Consider the following 21519-nt stretch of genomic DNA (forward strand, 5'->3'; position numbering starts at 1 on the left):
CCGGAGTTGGTCACGTTCAGTGCAGATGTACCATTACATCTCACCTGTATGCCATACCAGTGTCTCCACACTCTTTGGTTATGAGGACAACCAACCCATATGGCACACAACGACCTATGCTCGATAAATGTTGTCGTCCTTGGTAACAACGTATCATTTGGTCGCGAACATGTTTAAGGACTAAGCGACAAATCCTCCTTTGTCGAGTCTAAATAGTCCTAAGGACTTCACCACAACACAGGAGTTCATTAGAAGATGAAACATTTGTGATGAAAAAATACCAAATAACTTTTATTTATTTATAATTCATGTACTAATACAAAAGGAGCACAACCGTCAACAGGCTGACGATTGGCTTTGGGACACTATTCCCAACAATCTCCCACTTGGCCTAAAGCCTATCGGTGCAGTATCTAATACCCATCTTCGACTTGTAGTCGTTGAACTCCTTCACCGCAATGGCTTTAGTGAATGGGTCGGCCAGGTTCTCCTTCCCGTCGATCTTCTGAAGGTCGACATCACCTCGATCTACGATCTTCCGGATGAGATGGTAGCGGCGCAGAATATGCTTCGTCCGCTGGTGTGCCTTTGGTTCCTTCGCCTGAGCAATGGCTCCAGAGCTGTCGCAGTAGAGCAGAACTGGACCAACAAGGGAGGGTGCTACTCCGAGCTCGGTGATGAATTTTTTCAGCCACACCGCTTCTTTGGCAGCATCTGATGCAGCAATATACTCCACCTCGCATACTGAATCAGCCACAGTGTGCTGCTTGGAACTCTTCCAGCAGACAGCCCCACCATTAAGGGTAAAAATAAATCCTGACACACTCTTGCTATCATCTCGATCAGACTGAAAACTAGAGTCTGTAAACCCTATAAGTCTCAAGTCCGATTCACCATATATAAGCCACTGGTCCTTAGTATTTCTCAAATACTTCAGGATGGTTTTAACAACCTTCCAGTGATTCTCTCCTGGATCAGATTGGTATCTACTCACTACCCCTAGTGAGTATGCCACATCTGATCGTGTACATGTCATGGCGTACATGATAGATCCCACTGCCGAAGCATATGAATCCTACCCATACGCTCTCTCTCTTGAGGTGTTGTCGGACAATCCCTCTTCTAGAGAGAAATTCCATGGCCTATCGGTAGATAGCCTTTCTTGGAATTTTCCATGCTGAACCTTTTCAGCATAGTATCAATGTACGTGGACTGGGATAAGTCAAGCAACTTTTTGGATCTATCCCTATAGATCCTCATCCCTAGGATGTAGGAAGCTTCTCCCAAATCCTTCATGGAGAACTGTGACGATAGCCAAATCTTTATTCCCTGTAATGCAGGGACATCATTCCCGATTAAGAGAATGTCATCCACATACAATACAAGAAATACTACTGCTGGACCATTAGCCCACTTATAAATGCAGGGTTCTTCTCCGTTCTTAACGAAGCCATACGTTTTGATCGTCCTATCAAAACGTATGTTCCAACTCCGAGATGCCTGCTTAAGTCCATAAATGGACCTCTGTAGCTTGCACACCTTAGACTCATCTGTGGATGTGAACCCTTCAGGTTGTATCATATACACCTCTTCGTCCAGCTCTCCGTTTAGGAAAGCTGTCTTCACATCCATCTGCCAGATTTCATAGTCCAGATGGGCAGCTATTGCAAGCATAATCCGAATGGATTTGAGCATTGTCACAGGAGAAAATGTCTCATCATAGTCTATACCATAACGTTGACGATATCCCTTGGCAACCAGACGGGCTTTATAGGTCTCCACCTTTCCGTCTGCGCCCCTCTTCCTTTTGAAGACCCACTTACACCCTATGGGTTTTACTCCTTCGGGTGGGTCAACCAATGTCCACACATCGTTGACCTTCATGGACTCCATTTCGGATTTTATGGCCTCTAACCATTTCTCAGAGTCAGGTCTCTGCATTGCATCCATGTAGGTGATCGGATCCTCATCATTTTCATCAAGTTCGATAGGATCACCATCTCGGACCAAGAAACCATAGTATCTGTCCGGTTGATGTGGTACTCTACCAGACCGCCTTAAGGGTGCATAATCAATGGGCTCCGGATCTGATCTAATCAAATCCGGTTCAGGTTCAGTAACATGTGTCGGTTTTTTCACCTGTCGAACTTCGTCAAGTTCGACTTTAGAGGCAACAGTTCCTTCACTAAGGAACTTCTTTTCTAAAAAGATTGCCTTAAGGCTGACAAACACCTTTTGCTCATCAGCAAGGTAGAAATAATACCCTTTGGTCTCTTTTGGATACCCTATAAAATTATACTTATCAGACCTAGGTCCAAGCTTGTCTGTAATTAAACGTTTAACATAAGTCGGACACCCCCAAACCCTAAGGTGCGAGAGTACTGGCTTACGTCCTATCCATATCTCATATGGCGTTTTGGCTACAGACTTACTCGGAACTCTATTTAGAAGGTAATAAGCCGATTCGAGCGCATATCCCCAGAGGGAGATCGGCAGACCAGCAAACCCCATCATGGATCGAACCATGTCTAACAGGGTCCGATTCCTCCTTTCAGACACACCATTATGCTGTGGTGTTCCAGGAGGAGTCCATGAGAGAGAATCCCATTCTCCCCTAGATACGTCAGAAACTCATTGGAAAGGTATTCACCTCCTCGATCAGATCGAAGAGTTTTAATACACTTCCCAGTTTGTTTTTCTACCTCATTTCGGAATAGTTTGAACATTTCAAATGATTCCGACTTATGCTTCATTAAATAGACATACCCATACCTAGATAGGTCGTCTGTGAAGGTTATGAAGTAGAAAAATCCACCTCTTGCACTTGAGCTCATGGGTCCACATACATCAGAATGTACCAGACCTAAGAGTTCACTCGCTCGCTCACCTTTTCCAGTAAAAGGTGACTTGGTCATCTTTCCAAGAAGACAGGACTCACAGGTTGGAAGTGATTCACAATCACTAACTTCAAGAATTCCTTCTTGAGCCAACCTGTTTATCCTGTTCTTATTGATATGACCTAGCCTACAGTGCCAAAGGTAGATTTCTGACACATTATCTATTCTAGAGCGTTTACCGAATTTTTGAACCACATTAACAGGCTGTGATAGTAAGTAAATTCCATTATTTAATTGTCCAACAAATATTGTAACACCATTCAAAATGATATTGCAAATATTTCTTTTTATTAAAAAATCATAACCGTACATGGCCAAAAGGCCTACAGAAATAATATTTAATAAAAAACTTGGACAATAGTGACATTCACTCAGAATTACATTACGAGAATTGATTACAAGACTCATGATTCCTAAAGCTAGAACTGAAACTTTGCTTCCATCTCTAACATTCAGGAACCTCTCGCCTTCATCAAATCTCCTACTGACCTGCAGACCCTGCATCGAATTACAAATATGATAAGGGCTTCCGGTATCCAATACCCAGGCAGTAGTATCACAAATCGAAAAGTTGCAAGGAGTTATCATATAATTACCTTGCTTCTTCTTTGGCCTGTTCGGATCCAGGGAGGCAATGTATTGAGGACAGTTCCTCTTCCAATGCCCGTGCTTCTTGCAAAAGAAGCACTCCGCCTGGCTCTGGTCATGCTTGCGCTTCTTGGTCTGACCCCGTGCTACTGTCCCAGCATGAGATTGCACCTTCTTATTTTTCTTCTTCTTGTTCTTCTTCCCCTTCCCAAAGGGTTGACGACGAGAAGAAGACCCTCCCACTACATTCACCGACTCCTTATGGAGTTGGTGATCCTTCTCAAAGTTCTGCAGCAACCCCAACAATCCGTGATAGTTTACTGCAGGCTTTGTCATTCGAAAATGAGTAAGGAATGGGAGGAAGGACTTGGGCAAGGAATTAAGGATCGCATCCTTACCGAGCTGCTCGTGCAGAGGAAAGCCCAATTTGCTTAGGCGCTCAATCATCTCGATCATATACAGTATATGATCAGTGACTGAGGCCCCATCCCTCATCCGAGCATTGAAAATAGCACAACTAGTTTTGTGCCTTTCAACGTCGTCAGGCGTGCCAAAGGAGTCGTTCAACATTTGAAGCATCTCCTGTGGCTGGGCGTTCTCAAACCTTCGGCTGAACTCGTCATTCATTGCTGCCAGCATAATACATCGAACAGTGGTGCGGTCATTGAGCCACTTCAAGTAAGTGTCTCGGATCGCCTTACTAGCGTTCGGAGCTGGCTCCTCAGGTGCTGGATCCGTTACTACATAAAGGATCCGCTCATGCTCAAGGACAATTTTTAATTTTCGATACCAGCTATCGAAATTGGGTCCCATGAGCTTGTCATTATCTAATAATGACCGGAGCGACAGGGTAGTGGCCATAGCTGCTTAAAAGAAAACGAGACCTCTATTAGTACATAAATTAATACTAAAGACTTGGACTTTAGTCTAAAGTTTTTCCCAATATTTTTACGAACTGGTAGCCTCATCCTCCAATTCGAGGAATTACTTTAATTCCTTAATGGGTACTAGAATCCACACAGACTACACACGAGCCCAACTTTGGTTGGTCAACCCATGTGCATCTATGGGTAGGTTCTTAACCAGTTGTTTCTCTAAACAACTTCTAGTAATTGATTTTGCCCCAGAACCTAATCAGTAGGCTTTGGCCTCCACTAAAAAGATCTGGTTAGGTCCAACCATTAACATGACTTAATTTAGTGAATCGGACCAATAAATGATGAGGCCCGACTTTGGCCGGCCAACCTAACCACCATCAGAAAGACTCAATCAAATTATCATATTATGAATAATAATTCCATTGGCCAATGAGCACCAGGCCTTTGGGCCTCCAATGATCATTGAACTAATGGACTCATTATCATTCACTTAATGGGAGGCTATGACTTAGTTATCATTATAACTTAATCATTTTAGGGACCTAATAATTTTGAGAATTTTATTAAAGAATAGTAGAGAAGAAATCATCCAGCCAATTTCAATCCTCTCACTGACTTCACCAAGTCAGATTAAAAAAGATTTAATTAAAGCTGGCATTAGGAGCACTTAAATCAGTCATACTGATTTACCTAATGACATGGGTGAGCTCTAATCACCAAGTGATCTAATCAAAATCTAACTTACCAGATTGGCCAGGTAAGTGAGATCAGTGGTGGAGATTTGCCATTAACTCGTCAATGATCGAATCAATGCGAGTAGCTCCCGCTTAAGAACCACTGGTCAAAACTGCCGAACTTACCTTAGACACCAACCGGTTCATTAGTTTTAATTTTGATCAACTTAGTAAATAGAGCTCCACCGCGTAGCCATGAATTAAGTCCATCTTGGTCTAGTTAAAGACATGGACCCATTCAACTACAACTATTGAAGTTGAGTCTAGAGTATCCTTGACCTAATCTAATTCAACTTTTGATTAGATTTGACCAATTACTCCAATTCGTCCATTTTTTAAACTAACCTTAGGTCTAACCCAATTATGGACCTAATTCATCTAACCCATTGACCCAAAAGTTTATGCAATTGTCTTAGGTCTTAATTCACAATTCTAGACCTACTAGACAACACTTAATTCTTTTAATTAAGTACTTGGGCTGATGGGTCAGGGTTTGGCATTTCGAAAATAATTTTCAAATTTGAAAGATTTTATTTTCTGTTCACCAAATGTGTTAACTCATTTCACAAACGGATCAGCACATTTCATAAACAGCAATTCTATTGCTCATTTCATAACAGAAAATAACTCAAAATAAATCATAAATTTTCTTTTAGATCTAATCTAACACATTCATGATAAATTTCTTAATTAAGTCCTTTCGCTGCTTCATCGGTATGGGATATAATTGCATCGGTACCCCTACCACCATAGGAGACCCCATCGAATGGGAAGAGAGGGCCTTTAAACCCTACTTTTCTCCTATGACCGGACGGCCATGGCAACCAACCCAATTAGATTACTTGCTACTTGGATCAAGTATATCTAAATATACAAATTTCAAAATTTAAATTTTGAATTTCAAATTTCAAATTTCAAATTTTAAATTTCAAATTTGAGATTTCAACCAAATTTCAAATTTCGAATTTTCAATCTTTGAATTTTAAATTTTGAATTTTGAATTTCAAATTTCAAATTTCGAATTTCAAATTTCAAATTTCAAATTTGAGATTTCAACCAAATTTCAAATTTCAAATTTTGAATTTTGAATTTTGAATTTCAAATTTCGAATTTTAAATTTCAAATTTCAAATTTGAGATTTCAACCAAATTTCAAATTTCAAATTTTGAATTTCAAATTTGAAACTTCTAACAAATTTTAAATTTCAAATTTTAAATCTTTTTGAATTTTGAATTTTGAATTTTGAATTTCAAATTTAAACTTATAGATTACACCTTAATCTACGCATGCATATGTATATCATATTCTAGAACCTGCTCTGATACCAATTGAAGCGAAAATTTAGTGCAGGGGCAAAATGATAATTTTAAAACTTTTTCAAAATTACTATTTTACAGCAGAATTATTAATTAATCTCATTAATTAATACTAATTAACCCTACACTAGGATCTAAATATGATACAACAGCATGCATTTAAATTTGAAATTCAAATTTGAATCAGTAAACGTTTTACAGTACTATGTTCAGAACACATCACCTTTTGCGGGTAGTCGATCACCGCAATCTGATCACCGTCGGAGAGCTCTGATCGTCACGTCGCAGCCACCCAACTGTCTGGCCTCTGCGGATCGTCCACACGAAGCTCCCGTCTGATCAGCTCCTCAGGAATGCTAGTTCGTGATTTCACCTTTTTGATGGCAGATGTTGATCGAACTCCTTCGATCGATGTGTGCCGACTTCTCGGACGCTTCGGATCGTCTGCACAGTTACTTGAGAGGCTGATGGATCTCTCTCTAAAATTTGGTGGACTCACGACACTCGTGGCACACCAATCTCACTTCCCGAACCCTAGGTAGAAACCCTAGGGTACACACCAAAAATCCTGCGCCCAATTTTCTCTCTTTTCTTTCTTTTTCTCTCGGAAGGTTTTGGACCTTCACCTTGCGCAGAAGCCTTCCTCACGCCCCAAAGTTTCTCTCCTAATTTTTCTACGCACGTCCCACCTTTGTCCTCTTTTTAAAACAACGTCGAACGTGTCTTATCCGCGTAAGAGGATAAAGACAAGAGGTTACACATTTGAATTCAAATCAAATTTGAATTCAAACGAAAACCAACTTATCCCTATCCTTTTGGGCGTGAGAAGAGAAGGGGCGTGGCTCTTTGTGCGTGGAAAAAGTTTCACGAGAAACCTTTTCTCGTGTAAGTAATGTGGCGCACAAAATGGATAAGGATGAAAGGGCAAGTGATAAGTTATCCATTCAAATTCAAACATGCTTTGAATTTGAATGGCTAACTAATTATTTTATCCATCCATATGGCGCACAAATGAGGACGTGGGGAAGGGTTTTACGTGAGAAAAATTTCATGAGAAGTTTCTTCTCGTGAATTCAAATGGGTGCAAGGAAGTTGGGTGACGTAGGGAATTTAAAACAAGGTGGTTTGATTCAAATTGAGCCAACCTAGTTTAAAATAGGTTGAGCACAATTAGACCAAATTAAACCCAACATAATTAGGCTTAATTAGGCTTAATAAAATCCTAATCAAATCAGGAATTAACTAAACCTAACCCCTGATCAAATCAGAGACTAAACCACCTTAGCGATTAGGTCAACATTTAACCTAATCGGGTCAATCCAAACTGAATCCAATTCAATTGGACTTGATCCAAAAATAATTACTCAATCAAATTGAGTTAATTAGTGATTAAATCACTAATTAAACCTCTCATAAATATTGAGTCCAAATCTGATGGGCAATCAGGCATCAGAGACCATCGATATGAAACCCTGATCAAAGAGTTCAAATTTCAAATTCAAAATTTGAAATTCAAAATTTTGACCCCGGTACCCAAAATGTGTGGAACTCATGATTAGAGAATCCTAATTCTCAATTATAGAGTCCCAGATAGATAAGACTCATAATCAGCCATCAGATCAGAAAGGAACCTCTAATGTGTGTGACCCCGCAGGTTCGAACCTAAGCCGGTAGCACAGGAACCAATTTCTGTACTAATCGAAGTGACCATCTAGCAATGGTACCCGACGACCGGATAGGTCGAATAATCGCAATCGCAACATTCAGAACCTACATGAATATGGTTACCGTATAATTCATCCCTTTTGACCCCTGTGTTTAGGATGACTCAGAGTTAAACTGTCAACCCTGATGATATCATCTGAATCGTGCTCAACTCAATTAGTCCTGTGACTCCTCACTAGGACTACCCTGGCCAAGGTTTTGCTAAATTGAAACACGACTGTACACAGCTCCTAAACTGGAGTGGTCAATCCCATCTTGACACACGCACCGACAAGTCAAGTACTTGACTACACCCAGCATCCTTCCGTCACTGAATTAGAAATTCAGGTAGTCCAGTGCCTAAGTACAGTGAGTTGCTTGCAAGTCACCGTGGCGGTCTCAGGTCGGAGGGACATTTATACCCATATCCCATCGGAGCAAATCTTGACAGCAGAAATAGCTCCGGAGTTGGTCACGTTCAGTGCAGATGTACCATTACATCTCACCTGTATGCCATACCAGTGTCTCCACACTCTTTGGTTATGAGGACAACCAACCCATATGGCACACAACGACCTATGCTCGATAAATATTGTCGTCCTTGGTAACAACGTATCATTTGGTCGCGAACATGTTTAAGGACTAAGCGACAAATCTTCCTTTGTCGAGTCTAAATAGTCCTAAGGACTTCACCACAGCACAGGAGTTCATTAGAAGATGAAACATTTGTGATGAAAAAATACCAAAATAACTTTTATTTATTTATAATTCATGTACTAATACAAAAGGAGCACAACCGTCAACAGGCTGACGATTGGCTTTGGGACACTATTCCCAACAAAAACCATATGAAATTATAAATGAGGCGTCATTTAATTTTGGAAGTTAAGGAGAGGAGTCCTTCCCCTTTATTTATCTTAATTTTCTTACATGATCCACTTGTCCCTTAATTTTGTGCACCATGTGATGATACCTTAGGATAATGTGGACGTGGAAGAAGAGGTGGAGTCCTTCTCTTGGAAGGAACTCCATGCCAAATTATTTTTGGACGCCATATTTATTTGGGCATTGGAATTGGAAGAGTCCAATTCAATTAAAACTCTTTCCTTTAATTCTCTATGCGTTTATTAATTCTACGTAACATCAGATGTCTTTTGGAATTATGGGCGCAGAAGAAGGAGAGTCCTTCTTTTGGAAGGAGTTTGAACACCATATATTTATGGGATGCCATATTTTTTGATGTATATATAAGAGTCCCTAATGTTTAGGACTCTTATTTTTCCCACGCCATTCCATCTCCCACGTGCCATATTATGGCGTTCAAATTTTTTCTGGTAGAGGAAGAATCCTTCTACAGATGAAACACCTTTTATTCTATGCCAAGTCATTGTATTCCATGCTAAAAAAATTTTATTGGGGCATGTAAGAATGAAGGGATGCCAAGAGTTGGCGTCCCATGGTGTCACCCCTTGTTTCCTATAAATAGGGGGCGCTACACCGGGTTTTTACATGTTATTTTTGGCTGTGGTTGGGCGTGAGAATGAGAGGATAAAGTGAAAAAAATTTGGGAAAAAGACAGAGAAAAGGGAGAGAAAATGGAAAGGAAAGGGAGAAAGAAAAAGAAAAGCATGAGATGCTTATCCTGAAATCAGTATGTTCAAGTGTTGAACATCTGATTTAATTTTTGTATAGTGTGATCTTCTGAGAAAAAATTCTTAAAGAGATCTTAGTGGAGGTCATGAAGGTGTATAAGCAATGGTGCAACCCGCTCTTGTGAAAGACGATCGGCAGCGCACTTGCGAAGAAGACTGCAGCTCCATGACGAGTTGAGGGCTTGTGCTTTGGAGTCTTGTGAAGATATCAAAATCACCAATTTATGGTCTTCATGGTGGTATATGACTTCTGGTCTTCTCCTAATATGCATGTTAGTTGTGATTTGATTGAAATCGTCAAGAGGTTCTCAAGCTTTTGAGTTTCGGTGATTGAATTTAATTGTTAAATTTTATTTTTAAATATTAAATATATATTAAAATTTTTAAAATTTATATTCTGCTGCGTGATTGAAACTCAACAGTTGCCGTTGATCATTACGGCCTATGCTGCAACATTTCTCGCTGGCATTGCCTCAATGACACACCCAACCTCCATGTAAAAGATTACTGTGTTCATTATGATGACTATCCCGTCTGCTCATACTATTTGCAGAATAAAGTATTATTTCTACAGTGGAGTTAGCAGTATTTGACCTACATGTGTACATCAATTGTAGTGCTTGTTCCACTTTGAGATCGGTGCTAAAAATCTTTCAAATTTAACCCATTATTCTGTCCTTTTGCTCAAGGTTTTGTAGACACCAGCCTTTATGTAGTAGTAGTTAAAAGTTGTGATATCAAGGATAGACAAAGGATTGACAATCTTGACTCTTTATAAATAAACATAAGGGACATGTTGACAGTGACTTTGTCAAAATAATGCTGTTATTTTGTAGTTTTCATGAATTATTACCTCTTAAAATGGTTAGTAACAGCCATTCTATTTTATAAAAGTCATAATATTTTTCAACAAAAAGATATACAATCAGAAAGGTTGTAATGTGCAATAGCAGCAAACATAGGATGCCATTGTAACAAGATACAAGCACCACTGAAACCATAGTCTGAAGGCGCAGTGTTAGATTGAAACTATGAAAAGCTCATATAGAAAATAATACACTCATATCATAATGCGAATCATCCATATCAATTTAAAAACATTTCAAGTCACATTTAATATAAGCTATATAGATTAGCTAAAGCATTTAAGACAACCCACACCTTGTTTAAATAACAATATTACCCATATTTGTATCTTGGATCAAATACTGTAAATACTTCTTATTCCAACCATTTGGTGATGCACATTGATGCATGTATTTCTAGTCATCTGGTTCAAACGTACAAAAACTTTATCACAGAAGAAAACTGAACAAGAGCAGCAATACACTAAGATAAATGGACTACCGAGCTATCTTCTCAGCCTTTAATGTTTTCGCTTTTCTACTCACACCATCATTTCTATCATCCTTGTCATCCTTGCCAACAATAATAATATTATCACCCTCATCAACATCATCACTGTCAGCATCACCAGCTACTTCCAACTCACCCTCATCATCCCAGTCTTCACCTTCACCATCAAACTCATCATCTTCATATTCCTCATCCAGCATGCCCTGTTGAGCACGTATGGTGTGGTACTCCGGTGGGGGAGGACAGTCCTCTGTGATTGCCTCATCACGCTTGATCACAAGATGCCGAATGATCCGTTCATCTTTGTCCAGCATGCTCTTGAAGTCATTGATTAATTTGGCTTCTAGCTCAAAGTTCATCAAAATATAGTTGGCATTCTTTGCTTTCCTTATTTTATAAGCAAGTCGCCTAAGGCCCCAATTGTTCAGCCTCCAAATCCTTCCTTTTCTCTCCCTGATAAAATCTGCAACGGTGGAGCAAGAAAGACCCACACATGGTTAGAGAAAATTACACACTAACAGGTAAATATTGCCTGGCATACGCCGTTACATTAGAAAAATGGGTAGTCAGCAATGCATAATTTGTTGCTAAGTAGTCCAATGAAATAATCCATCCATCAACAATTAGATAAACAATTCCAAATGCAAAACTTTTTCCTTCACCACTTATTTCATACTTTTGTGGAAAATAAAAGTTGTGGCATGAATAATGCCACAAGTCTTAGAAGGAAGGAAGAGATTAGAAGACACTTTCCTGTGCCAATGATAAGCATCCTCATAGAAGGACATGAAGCATGCTATATAGACATAAACATGGAGGTGGTTTCTGCCTACAAGAATCGCTCGTCACAAACTCCATACGCCATCTAGTCAGAGTAAGCTGGGCATGCATCAAGCAGGATGGGGTGTCGTTCATGCAGCAACTAGGTGGCTTTAGCCTACATATGCATGCAAATATAAGCACAGTTCTGAGGACATTGAAGTGTAGTCAAAATGGTGATCATGCCAATCTTGAATTGAAGATGACATAGTAGACTCGAAAGGTCTGACAGTTTACTATTCAATTTGGAGCTTGATCCTTATATGGTTTGACTCACTGAAAGGTTTGACATTTCCTTCAAATGTTCTACCAGAAAGCTAGAGGAAATTACGCTAGAGATTCCTTTACCTCTCCAACGAAAAATGGACAAAGCACATGGTAGGTAGCCACAAATGTCCCACATGAAGATGAACTAAAGAGAAAGCATGCTTGAATCTTCAGTTTGTCAGAGGCCCCTACAAGTGGTAACCCAGGAAGATATACCAGGGTTTTCAGATCCAGTACGCTTTTTAAGCCCATTATCTAACCATCCTCCACTAGGTTATTGAATGTCCTTGAGGCAGACATTCAAAAAGCCTCTTTGATCCATTGTATCTAACGCTCTCGTAAGATCCAGATTTACCCTAATTAGAAGGCAAAAAGCTCATTCACCTGCAGAAAGGCCATCTGAGTTCCTTAATTATATGTCCTAATTCCCTACACTCAAAACCAGTGCAAATTCTTTAACACACTGTTTTTGCAGAAGCCATGAGGAAAAAGAAGCAGAACAATGTTTTGATTGACTCTCTTAGATTACCCTAATTCTGTCAAGTTAATTCTAGAGCATCACTAATTAGATTACCTGAGTCAATCACTCAAGAACAACCCCACAAAGTTCAAACCTAGAACCTTATCCCAAATAAGTTAAGTGCTGCAACCACTGGGCTATAGGTCAGTATGTGTCAAAGAAGATGAGAGTTCACCAGGCTTTAGCTTTGTCATACTAAGTGAATTATGAATCCTTTTTTATCCTATTCCACTTTTAATATGGTTGTTGACATCATACATATAATCAAACAAAAGAAACTTGTTATCAAGTATCAGTCTTTATGAAAGCAGAAGCACAAAAAGCAGAGTTCACAATTAAGGTTTAGCTATAAGTCCACCAAACACAGAAATGAAACAACGTAAGAAGTTATGTCATCATTCCTGTCATCTTAGTGCCTATCTCTTACGATAATAAAATGGTCAAAATTATGTGCCTATTAACATGGAAATGCAGAGAATAAATCAAAAGAGAAATCAACTAGTCCAAAAAGTACCTTGCACTTTTGATATGACACTTTCAACCTCATCCACATGATCTTCATGAATTAAATAAACCACCTCATAATGACGCACTGCCAAGAAAGAAACATAAGCAAGCATATAGCAAGAAAACTTGGATATATACAGGTCTACATAAGTATCTGAAGTGAATCCATGAATAGGTTTCATCATTGTTACTTTCATAAATTATATCAAGAAAAGGACAACTTTCAAAACAAACCTTATACTCCCAATAGTACACTATGCATACTATGTCAGAGAACTAATTAGGACAAAAGATCTAGATACTGCATCATTTCTCCAAAATAAGTTTATACTGTTTATGCCTCTTAAGGAGGAAAAAAGTGGATTAAAATGTTTTAAATGTTTATAGGAACAACTGTGTATGGGTATGTATAGAAAAGCATGCGGGCAGTGAAAAGTGACAGAATTTGCTACCCTTTTGCAAGGTGGTAAAGGACAAAAGAGACAACATATAGACCTAAAGGAGATGATGGAACATGAGAAAACACTCTATAAGCAAGTGTAAAAAATGATAGAAATAGAGAATCACATGATCTGGCAACATTATTATAAGAAGCATCTACCTGTAACAACATACATGCTGCGATCTGATTGTACACACAATACTTGTCTTTGATAACCTTCTTAAAGACTTCGTCTTTCTCTTTTTCGGGCCCTTGACAACATTACCCAAGGGACACTGCTAGAAGTCTTCTATCCCTCAAAGGCAGATGATTTAATATAATTAGCCTCCCCTACACACTGACAGAAAAGCGACAAGCTAACCTCTTCATAAAAACCTCCCGAAGAACCATACCAGAGAAACAAATGAGACACTGATCTTCCTCAAATCCACACTTGATATTGACATTAAATGTGCTTATTAAAATAAAATCCAAATGAATGTCTCAATTTTATGAGGCACTAAACATACCATTCAGGAGAGATGCTCCAACCACCAACTGTTAACAAGAGAACCAAATAGTATCAGCTCCCTCTAACTGAATCATTCCCTAGCACCAACCACTTTAGCACCCGCCACAAAACTTTTTCCCCTGAGCGAGGGCTCATAGATACTGGTAATAATCCACAAGATTTATTTTCCATATCACAGCTATAATGGAAACCAAAAACCCACCATCCTCCACTCTCATCTTTGCACCCAAAGAATATGCACTACCTAAGAACCTAATTGCACCTATTACCACCTACACATGGAAGCTGTGTCTCCCAATACAATAGGCTATTCAACAATTGTAAAAGTAATACTATATCTAACTAGAAGCAAAATTAGGTTTTTCCTCCACCATACCTTCAACTAAAACACATATTTTTTATACTATACTGACACATTCACAGATGATCACATTTTTAAAGTTTTTCCTCCACCATACCTTCAACTAAAACACATATTTTTTATTATTAGCCTCTCAACTTCAGGAAAATTCTTTTTTTGCGTGTTTGGATCAAGTATTCAAGTGTGATCATCCATGCTGATCATGATCTGACTGCAGTTATTGGGTTGTTTTCTTCCCAGCACATCAATTTTCACATATATTGAGACCAAAACTACCATCCACAACTATAGAAGTTTTTCCTCCACAATACCTTCAACTAGAACACATATCTTTTTTATCATTAACCCTCTCAATTCCAGGATTTTTTTTTTCATAGTGTGTTCAAGTCAGGTATGCAAGTGTGATCATCCAGGATAATCATGATCTCACTGCAGTTGTTGGCATGTTTCTTCTCTGCACATCCATTTTCACATATATCGAGATCAACACTATCATCTATAACTACATTACTAGATCATCATAAATCACTGCATATTCAGCTCAGCAAAGGAACCCCATATAGCACCCATCACCTCCCTCCTCTGTCTGTTAATTCCATGTTTACTTGGTTCTGTTAAATCTCCTTTGTCCAAACCAACTTTGCATAGGGTTCTGTAATATTTGTTCAATAGAGGGCTCAACCTTGCTGAAACCCATATATGCATTTCCTGCTTGGAGAGTGCTGGTGATCTCCTACAATCCACCATAAGATGAACCAATGAGTTTTTCAAATCTCACCTCCCTGTTCTGTCCCTAAAGAACAACAACAACAAGAATTGCTAGCAATTTATAGACAATCTAGCATCCAAGCACGTAGTCATTTACAAAGTGATTGGCTTACAATGATATCAGAAGTGGATGCAACTCCAGTTAGATTATTAGTTTACAGGGTGCTACCACGAGGTGGCTGGATGTGGCTTCCATAGATGTGCTGCCTACTCAAAATGTTAGAAATTGCTGGCTGGCCCTGGTATTTGACTCCAGTTAGAAAACTTTGCAGTATGGTGCACATATATAGAAGATACTATGCTCAGCTTTTCCACTATAAGTCGGCCAATCTTCACTTTGGCTTTTGCTTTGTAAGCCCTATTTTCCACTCTCTATACTTCTGGTTTGTTGTATGCTTCTGGTTTGTTGTATGATAGTTTTGGCAATGAGGTTCCATTCTAATGTTCCAAAGGGAAAAAGAAAAGAAAAACAGCAAAAAGATATATAAGACTAGCACAGGATCCTGCTAGGTCAGAGTGGATATCCACTAAACTTGTTATGTCTGAGATATCAGTCCCTTCAGCAAGTAATATAAAAAAATACTTGCTGATGCGAATAAATTTCATTCTTTTGAGCCAACCGCATCTCTAGAGTTATATAAATATGACTAAATAAATTTTAAGAAAAGGAAGGATTGTGATGTGTTTACCTCTTTCAACGTTTAAATCACTCTCTAGCTGAAGCTTGAGAAACTCATAGAGCTTTTCTGCAAATCACAATGGCATTACTTTCTGCTATTAAGATCAGTGATGCAATTTATCAAGAATACATAAATTTATCATAGCAAAAGCAGATTAAAATTGGTGCTGAAGATTCCAAGTACCTTCTTCAGCATCTGCAAATTCAGGTAAAACTCTACCATCTTCCTTTATTGTTTTCTGTAAGTAATAGAAACAAGAAACACCTACTTAGCTCAAAGGTTTTATTTAGAAACTTAAAAGCATTCCAGTGGCCATAACAAGCATTCGGTAATACCAGCTGGTCTCCTATAAATTTATGAAAAGTTGATTCCTAATGATTATAAATGAAGTGAAGCGATCTACCCATTAAACTTTTTCAAGAAATCAACAAACGAACCAAGCGAAAATGAATTGACCACAGAACTCCAACATCCAACCAAAAAAAAGAACAGTTTCCTAATCAATAACGAAAAAAAAAACTCAAAGCACCCATACCAAGTACATACAATCTTTTCTTCTAAAAGAAATAACTAATGACACCAGCACCAGCAAAGGGTAAAAAATCCAATCGGATGTTATGAATTCTCTCCAGAATAAGCTGGGAAACGAAGGAAGTACAGGAGGCAAGGAAGGGGCAAAAAAAAAAAAAAAAGAAAAAAGGCTCAACTTCAAACGTTATCCTCATCAAAAGCTTCAGAGAAAAAGAAATCCGAAATCACTGAAATTCCAATATTCTAAGGTACACTAAAGTGAAATAACATAAATAAATTAAATAAAGAGTTCGTAGCTCCAAATTGTAACCCATCTCATCGACCAACCCAAAAAAAAAGAGAACCAGAGAACATAAGAAAAACGACAAGTTCTTGCCAAGATATCACCTTTTGAAGAAGGATGGCTTCAGGGAACGGCCCGGTGGCCTCGTCCGGCTTAGGAACGAAGCTGTGGGAATCGGGCTTCTCTTTTCTCTTCTTAGCCCCTGCGACCACCAGCCTTCCCCTCTCGGTGGAAAGCTTCTCCTGATAAGAGAATCCATTAGAGGGAAGCGACCACCAGTGAGTTAACCTGAGCCTCTGGGGACATTGGAAGACTAGGGTTCGTAGAAGAGAACGGGAAGAATTGGAGGAGGAGGAAGCCAAGGAAACAGCTTCCATGGCTTGGAGGAAATAAGGGAGTACTGTGAAGAAGATCGCAGATAAGGCGCTCCGATATCGGATCCCGAAAGATCCAAATCCGAACCCGATAAGGTAGCCGGGCTTCGATTTGGTTGGTCTTTTTAGACTCGTAAGGTTTGATTTTTTGTTGAAGGAAAAAAACAAACATATTTATATGTAATACCTTAGCTTCCGAACAGGAGGAATAATTTATTTATCCATCAAAATATTATAGTTACTGTTGTGATATAGGTAGAAAGGATATCTTTAGATCAATATTGGTTATGAGTCAAGAGAAAGTATAATTTATATAGTTCGAAATCTTCACTTACATATGAGATATATTTTAAAGAATAAAATCGTACAGTCCCGTACGACAGTGCTAGAGATCAAAACGGACAATATCTTACATATGCAGAATCGACCCAATCATTAGCCATTCTATCCTTTATCGTCTATGAAAAAAGTCTCATGCCCCCATACACACTCTCTTTGATTGAAAGGCTATATTGTGGTATCCCATATGATGAGCTTAGATAGATTACTTGGTTGATTATCTCTATTTTTTTAATTTTTGTTTTATTTAGTAGTTTATCTGGTTCTAATGAAAAGTATGGAATGCTTCTGCCAAAAAAAAAATGGAATGCAAGTAGAAAAGTATAAAATCGATGCCCAAGAAATCTTCATAAATATATGAATAATTAAATATCATTTGCTTTGTATTATTGGAGACAACTTGTAAATTAGTGTGCATCAATACACAGTTTATTAGGAATGTACATTGCCTATATCAATCACATGATCCTCCCAATTCAAAAACATGCCATAGTAATTATAAAATATTCTAGACAATGGACATTCCTAATATTCTGTAACATGCCATTGTAAAAAATATTCTAGACAATGTACATTCCTAATATTCTGTATATTCCTGATATAGGCAATGTACATTCCTAATAGTCCCCCTCAAGTTGGTGCATAGAGATTTCGAATGCCCAACTTGCATAGAATCTCTTGAAAATGATCACAGCCGAGAGCTTTGGTAAAGATATCTGCAAGCTGACAATGTGTAGGAACATATCGTGTAGCAATGTCTTGAGATTGTAGTCGCTCTCTGACAAAATGACAATCAATTTCTATGTGTTTGGTCCGCTCATGAAACACAGGATTTGCAGCAATGTGTAAAGCTGCTTGATTATCGCAATAAAGGAACATGGGACCATGATGTGAACACTGAGATCGGATAAGAGGGCTCGAAGCCATAGTAATTCACTGATAGTATGTGTCATAGCCCGGTATTCGACCTCTGCAGAGGAACGAGACACTGTTGTCTGCTTCTTAGCACGCCAAAAAATCGGAGCATCTCCTAAGGAAATATAGAAACCTGTAGTAGAGCGCCTTATCATGGGACATCCTGCCTAGTCTGCATCACAATAAGCATATAACTGAAAGGTGTTGACACTTAAAAAAAATATGCCTTGACCTGGAGACCCTTTCAAATATCGCAAAATACGGAAGGCTGCGTCTAAGTGTGGTTGCCGAGGAGATTGCATAAACTGTGTCAGAACATGCACAGATTATGCAATATCAAGCCTAGTGATGGTCAAATAAATGAGTTGTCCCAGCAATCGACGATATGGATCTGGATCATCAAGTAGTTTTCCATCATCCGCCGTGAGCTTAAGATATTGCTGCATAGGAAATTTTGTGGGCTTGGTCCCAATTATTCCGATCTCCTGGAGAATGTCAAGAGTATATTTTCGTTGTGATACAAATATACCCAAAGGTGATCGTGCCACTTCTAATCCAAGAAAATATTTTAAGTTGCCCAGGTCTTTAATGTGAAACTTGTCTTGCAAATATTGTTTCAGTGCCTGACATTTCGCAGGGTTATTCCCCGTAATAATCATATCATCCACATAAACAAGAATGGCAATGAAGGAGTCCTCATCCTGTTTGGTGAACAGAGAGTGATCGGCTTTAGATTAAATACCATCATATTGGAGCAAGGAGTGGGAGAACTTTTCAAATCATTGTCTTGATGTTTGCTTGAGTTCATAAAGAGACTTACGCAACCGACAAACACGTGTATCACTTGGTTTTAGAAATCCTGACGGAGGTGTCATGTATACTTCTTCATGAAGATTGCCATGAAGGAAAGCATTGTTGACATCCAACTGATATAACTGCCAATGTTTAATGGAAGCAACAGCTAAGAGACACCGTACTGTAGTCAATTTAGCCATCGGAGCAAAAGTCTCGGTGTAGTCAAGGCCTTCTATTTGTGTGTATCCCTTTGCCACTAACCGAGCCTTGTATCGCTCAATAGAACCATCAGTCTTGTATTTAATTTTGTATACCCATCTCGATCCAATGGGTTTCTTCTCGAGTGGTAGATGCTCCAAAGTCCAAGTGCCATTTTGCTGGAGAGCAGTGAGCTCAGCCCCCATTGCTTCTCGCCACTTAGGATCCTTTACGACTTGAGAAAAGGTTTTAGGTTCTTTATGAGAGGTAATAGCTGAAATAAAAGCTCGATAGGAAGCATTAAGCTTAGAATAAGTGAGGTAGCAAGAAATAGGATAAGACTTATCTGAGGTCACTGAATTGACGGATGTGTCCGGGGGTCTCCCCACTCCTAGGGCATCGACAATGTAGTCCTGTAATCGAATGGGTTGCTTCCTATCTCTGATGGGCCGTGAATTAGGTCCAATGGTCTTAGAAGATGAAGCCTGCTCAGGAGAGATAGTGTCGATTGCATCAAGAGTCCTATTCAAACTTGACATTTGGTTCGAATCGATGGAATTAGTTTGTATTTGATCTGACTCATGAGAAAGAATAGGATTTGAAATCTATCCTTAGGTCTGACCCAAATTAGGTACATGAGGTAAATTATTGGTTGCCAAAGAAAATCCTACATCATAATCAGTCTGATTTGGTTGTGAAAGAAAAGGTATAATAGAAAAGGAAGGTAATGTTTGAGAATAAGGAAACGTCTTCTCATGAAAGATAACATCACGTGAAGTGAATATTTCATGAGTTTCAAGGTTATATACACGATAGCCCTTTTGATCAAGAGGGTATCCAACGAACACACAAGCACAAAAACGAGGTTGAAATTTATCATTGGATGTCTCATGCACATAACAAAGGCTACCAAAAACTCTCAGATGATCATAGATGGGTGGTTTATGAAATAAGAGTTCGTAGGGACTTTTGCCATTCAATTTTGGTGTAGGTGTCAAGTTAATTAAATAGGTGGCAGTCAAAATACATTCTCCCCAAAATGATATAGGCAAGTTGGCTTGAAATCTTAGAGCACGAGCAACATTTAATAGATGTCGATGTTTACGCTCAACCACCCCATTTTGTTCTGGTGTCCCAACACAAGAAGTTTGTGATATAATCTCATATTCTAGAAGATGTGATTTCAATGGTCCGGCTACAAACTCTTGAGCGTTATCACTACGTATGTGTTTAATGTTGGCATCAAAATGATTTTTGACCATAGCATGAAAATTAATAAAGCATTGGTATGCTTCGAATTTTCTTTGTAATAGATAAACCCAAGTAGCCCTTGTGCAATCATTAACAATAGTGAGAAAGAAATGAGCTCCCGTGTGTGATGGGTGCGATATGGTCCCCATATATCAATATGAACTAAATTAAATGGTGAAGCAGATTTATTAATGCTCAAGAAAAAAGACTTTCTTGTCTGTTTTGTACGATAGCAAATGTCACAACAATTATTTATGGAATCAAAAGAAGTATTTGAAAGCAAAGGAATAAGTTTCAAACGCTTGTAAGAGCAATGTCCTAACCGAGCATGCCAGAGATTAATCGAAATATTGACTTTATTTGTCCATGCAGGACGTATTGCCAAGCCTTTGAAGTAGTAAAGATCATCCCGAAGTTCACCCAATCCAATCAGCTTCCTCGTGGCAAGGTCCTGTAGAGCACAAAATGTGGGAAAGAAGATAACAGCACAATTAAGTTCTCGAGCAAGTTTGCTTACTGAAACAAGATTGCAAGTAAAATTAGGAGCATATAAAGTACGGTGCAAGGTAATATCATTGGTCAAAGTAACATCACTATATGAATGTACAGGCATATTGACTCCATTAGGTAAAGTAACTGAGAGTGCATTGTCAAGAGGTTCAATATTATGAAGAAAGGACTTACAAAAGGTTAAGTGTTCGGAAGCACCACTATCAAGGATCCAAGAATGATGAAAAGAATCAAGAGAGGCCTTACCAATAAAATTTACGGTACTTTGAGTCTTATCTTGTCCAAGAAGGGAAATAAGTTGCTGATATTGTGTAGGAGAAAGA

General features: G+C 38.8%; 1 protein-coding gene across 1 annotated transcript; it reads right to left on the minus strand.

Annotated features, from left to right (window-relative positions):
• Positions 1-10876: 10876 nt before the first annotated feature.
• On the minus strand, positions 10877-17208 carry LOC105039976 (protein REGULATOR OF FATTY ACID COMPOSITION 3, chloroplastic). Its single transcript, XM_010916326.3, has 5 exons — positions 16919-17208; positions 16184-16238; positions 16010-16066; positions 13246-13323; positions 10877-11588 (listed from the first exon to the last, which is right to left on the minus strand). Exons 1-5 carry the CDS (start codon positions 17189-17191, stop codon positions 11113-11115), a joined length of 939 nt encoding a protein of 312 aa, XP_010914628.1. The 5' UTR covers positions 17192-17208; the 3' UTR covers positions 10877-11112.
• Between the last annotated feature and the right edge of the window lie 4311 nt (positions 17209-21519).

This window comes from Elaeis guineensis, chromosome 1 (genome assembly GCF_000442705.2).
Source record: "Elaeis guineensis isolate ETL-2024a chromosome 1, EG11, whole genome shotgun sequence".
Lineage (NCBI taxonomy): Eukaryota > Viridiplantae > Streptophyta > Magnoliopsida > Arecales > Arecaceae > Elaeis > Elaeis guineensis.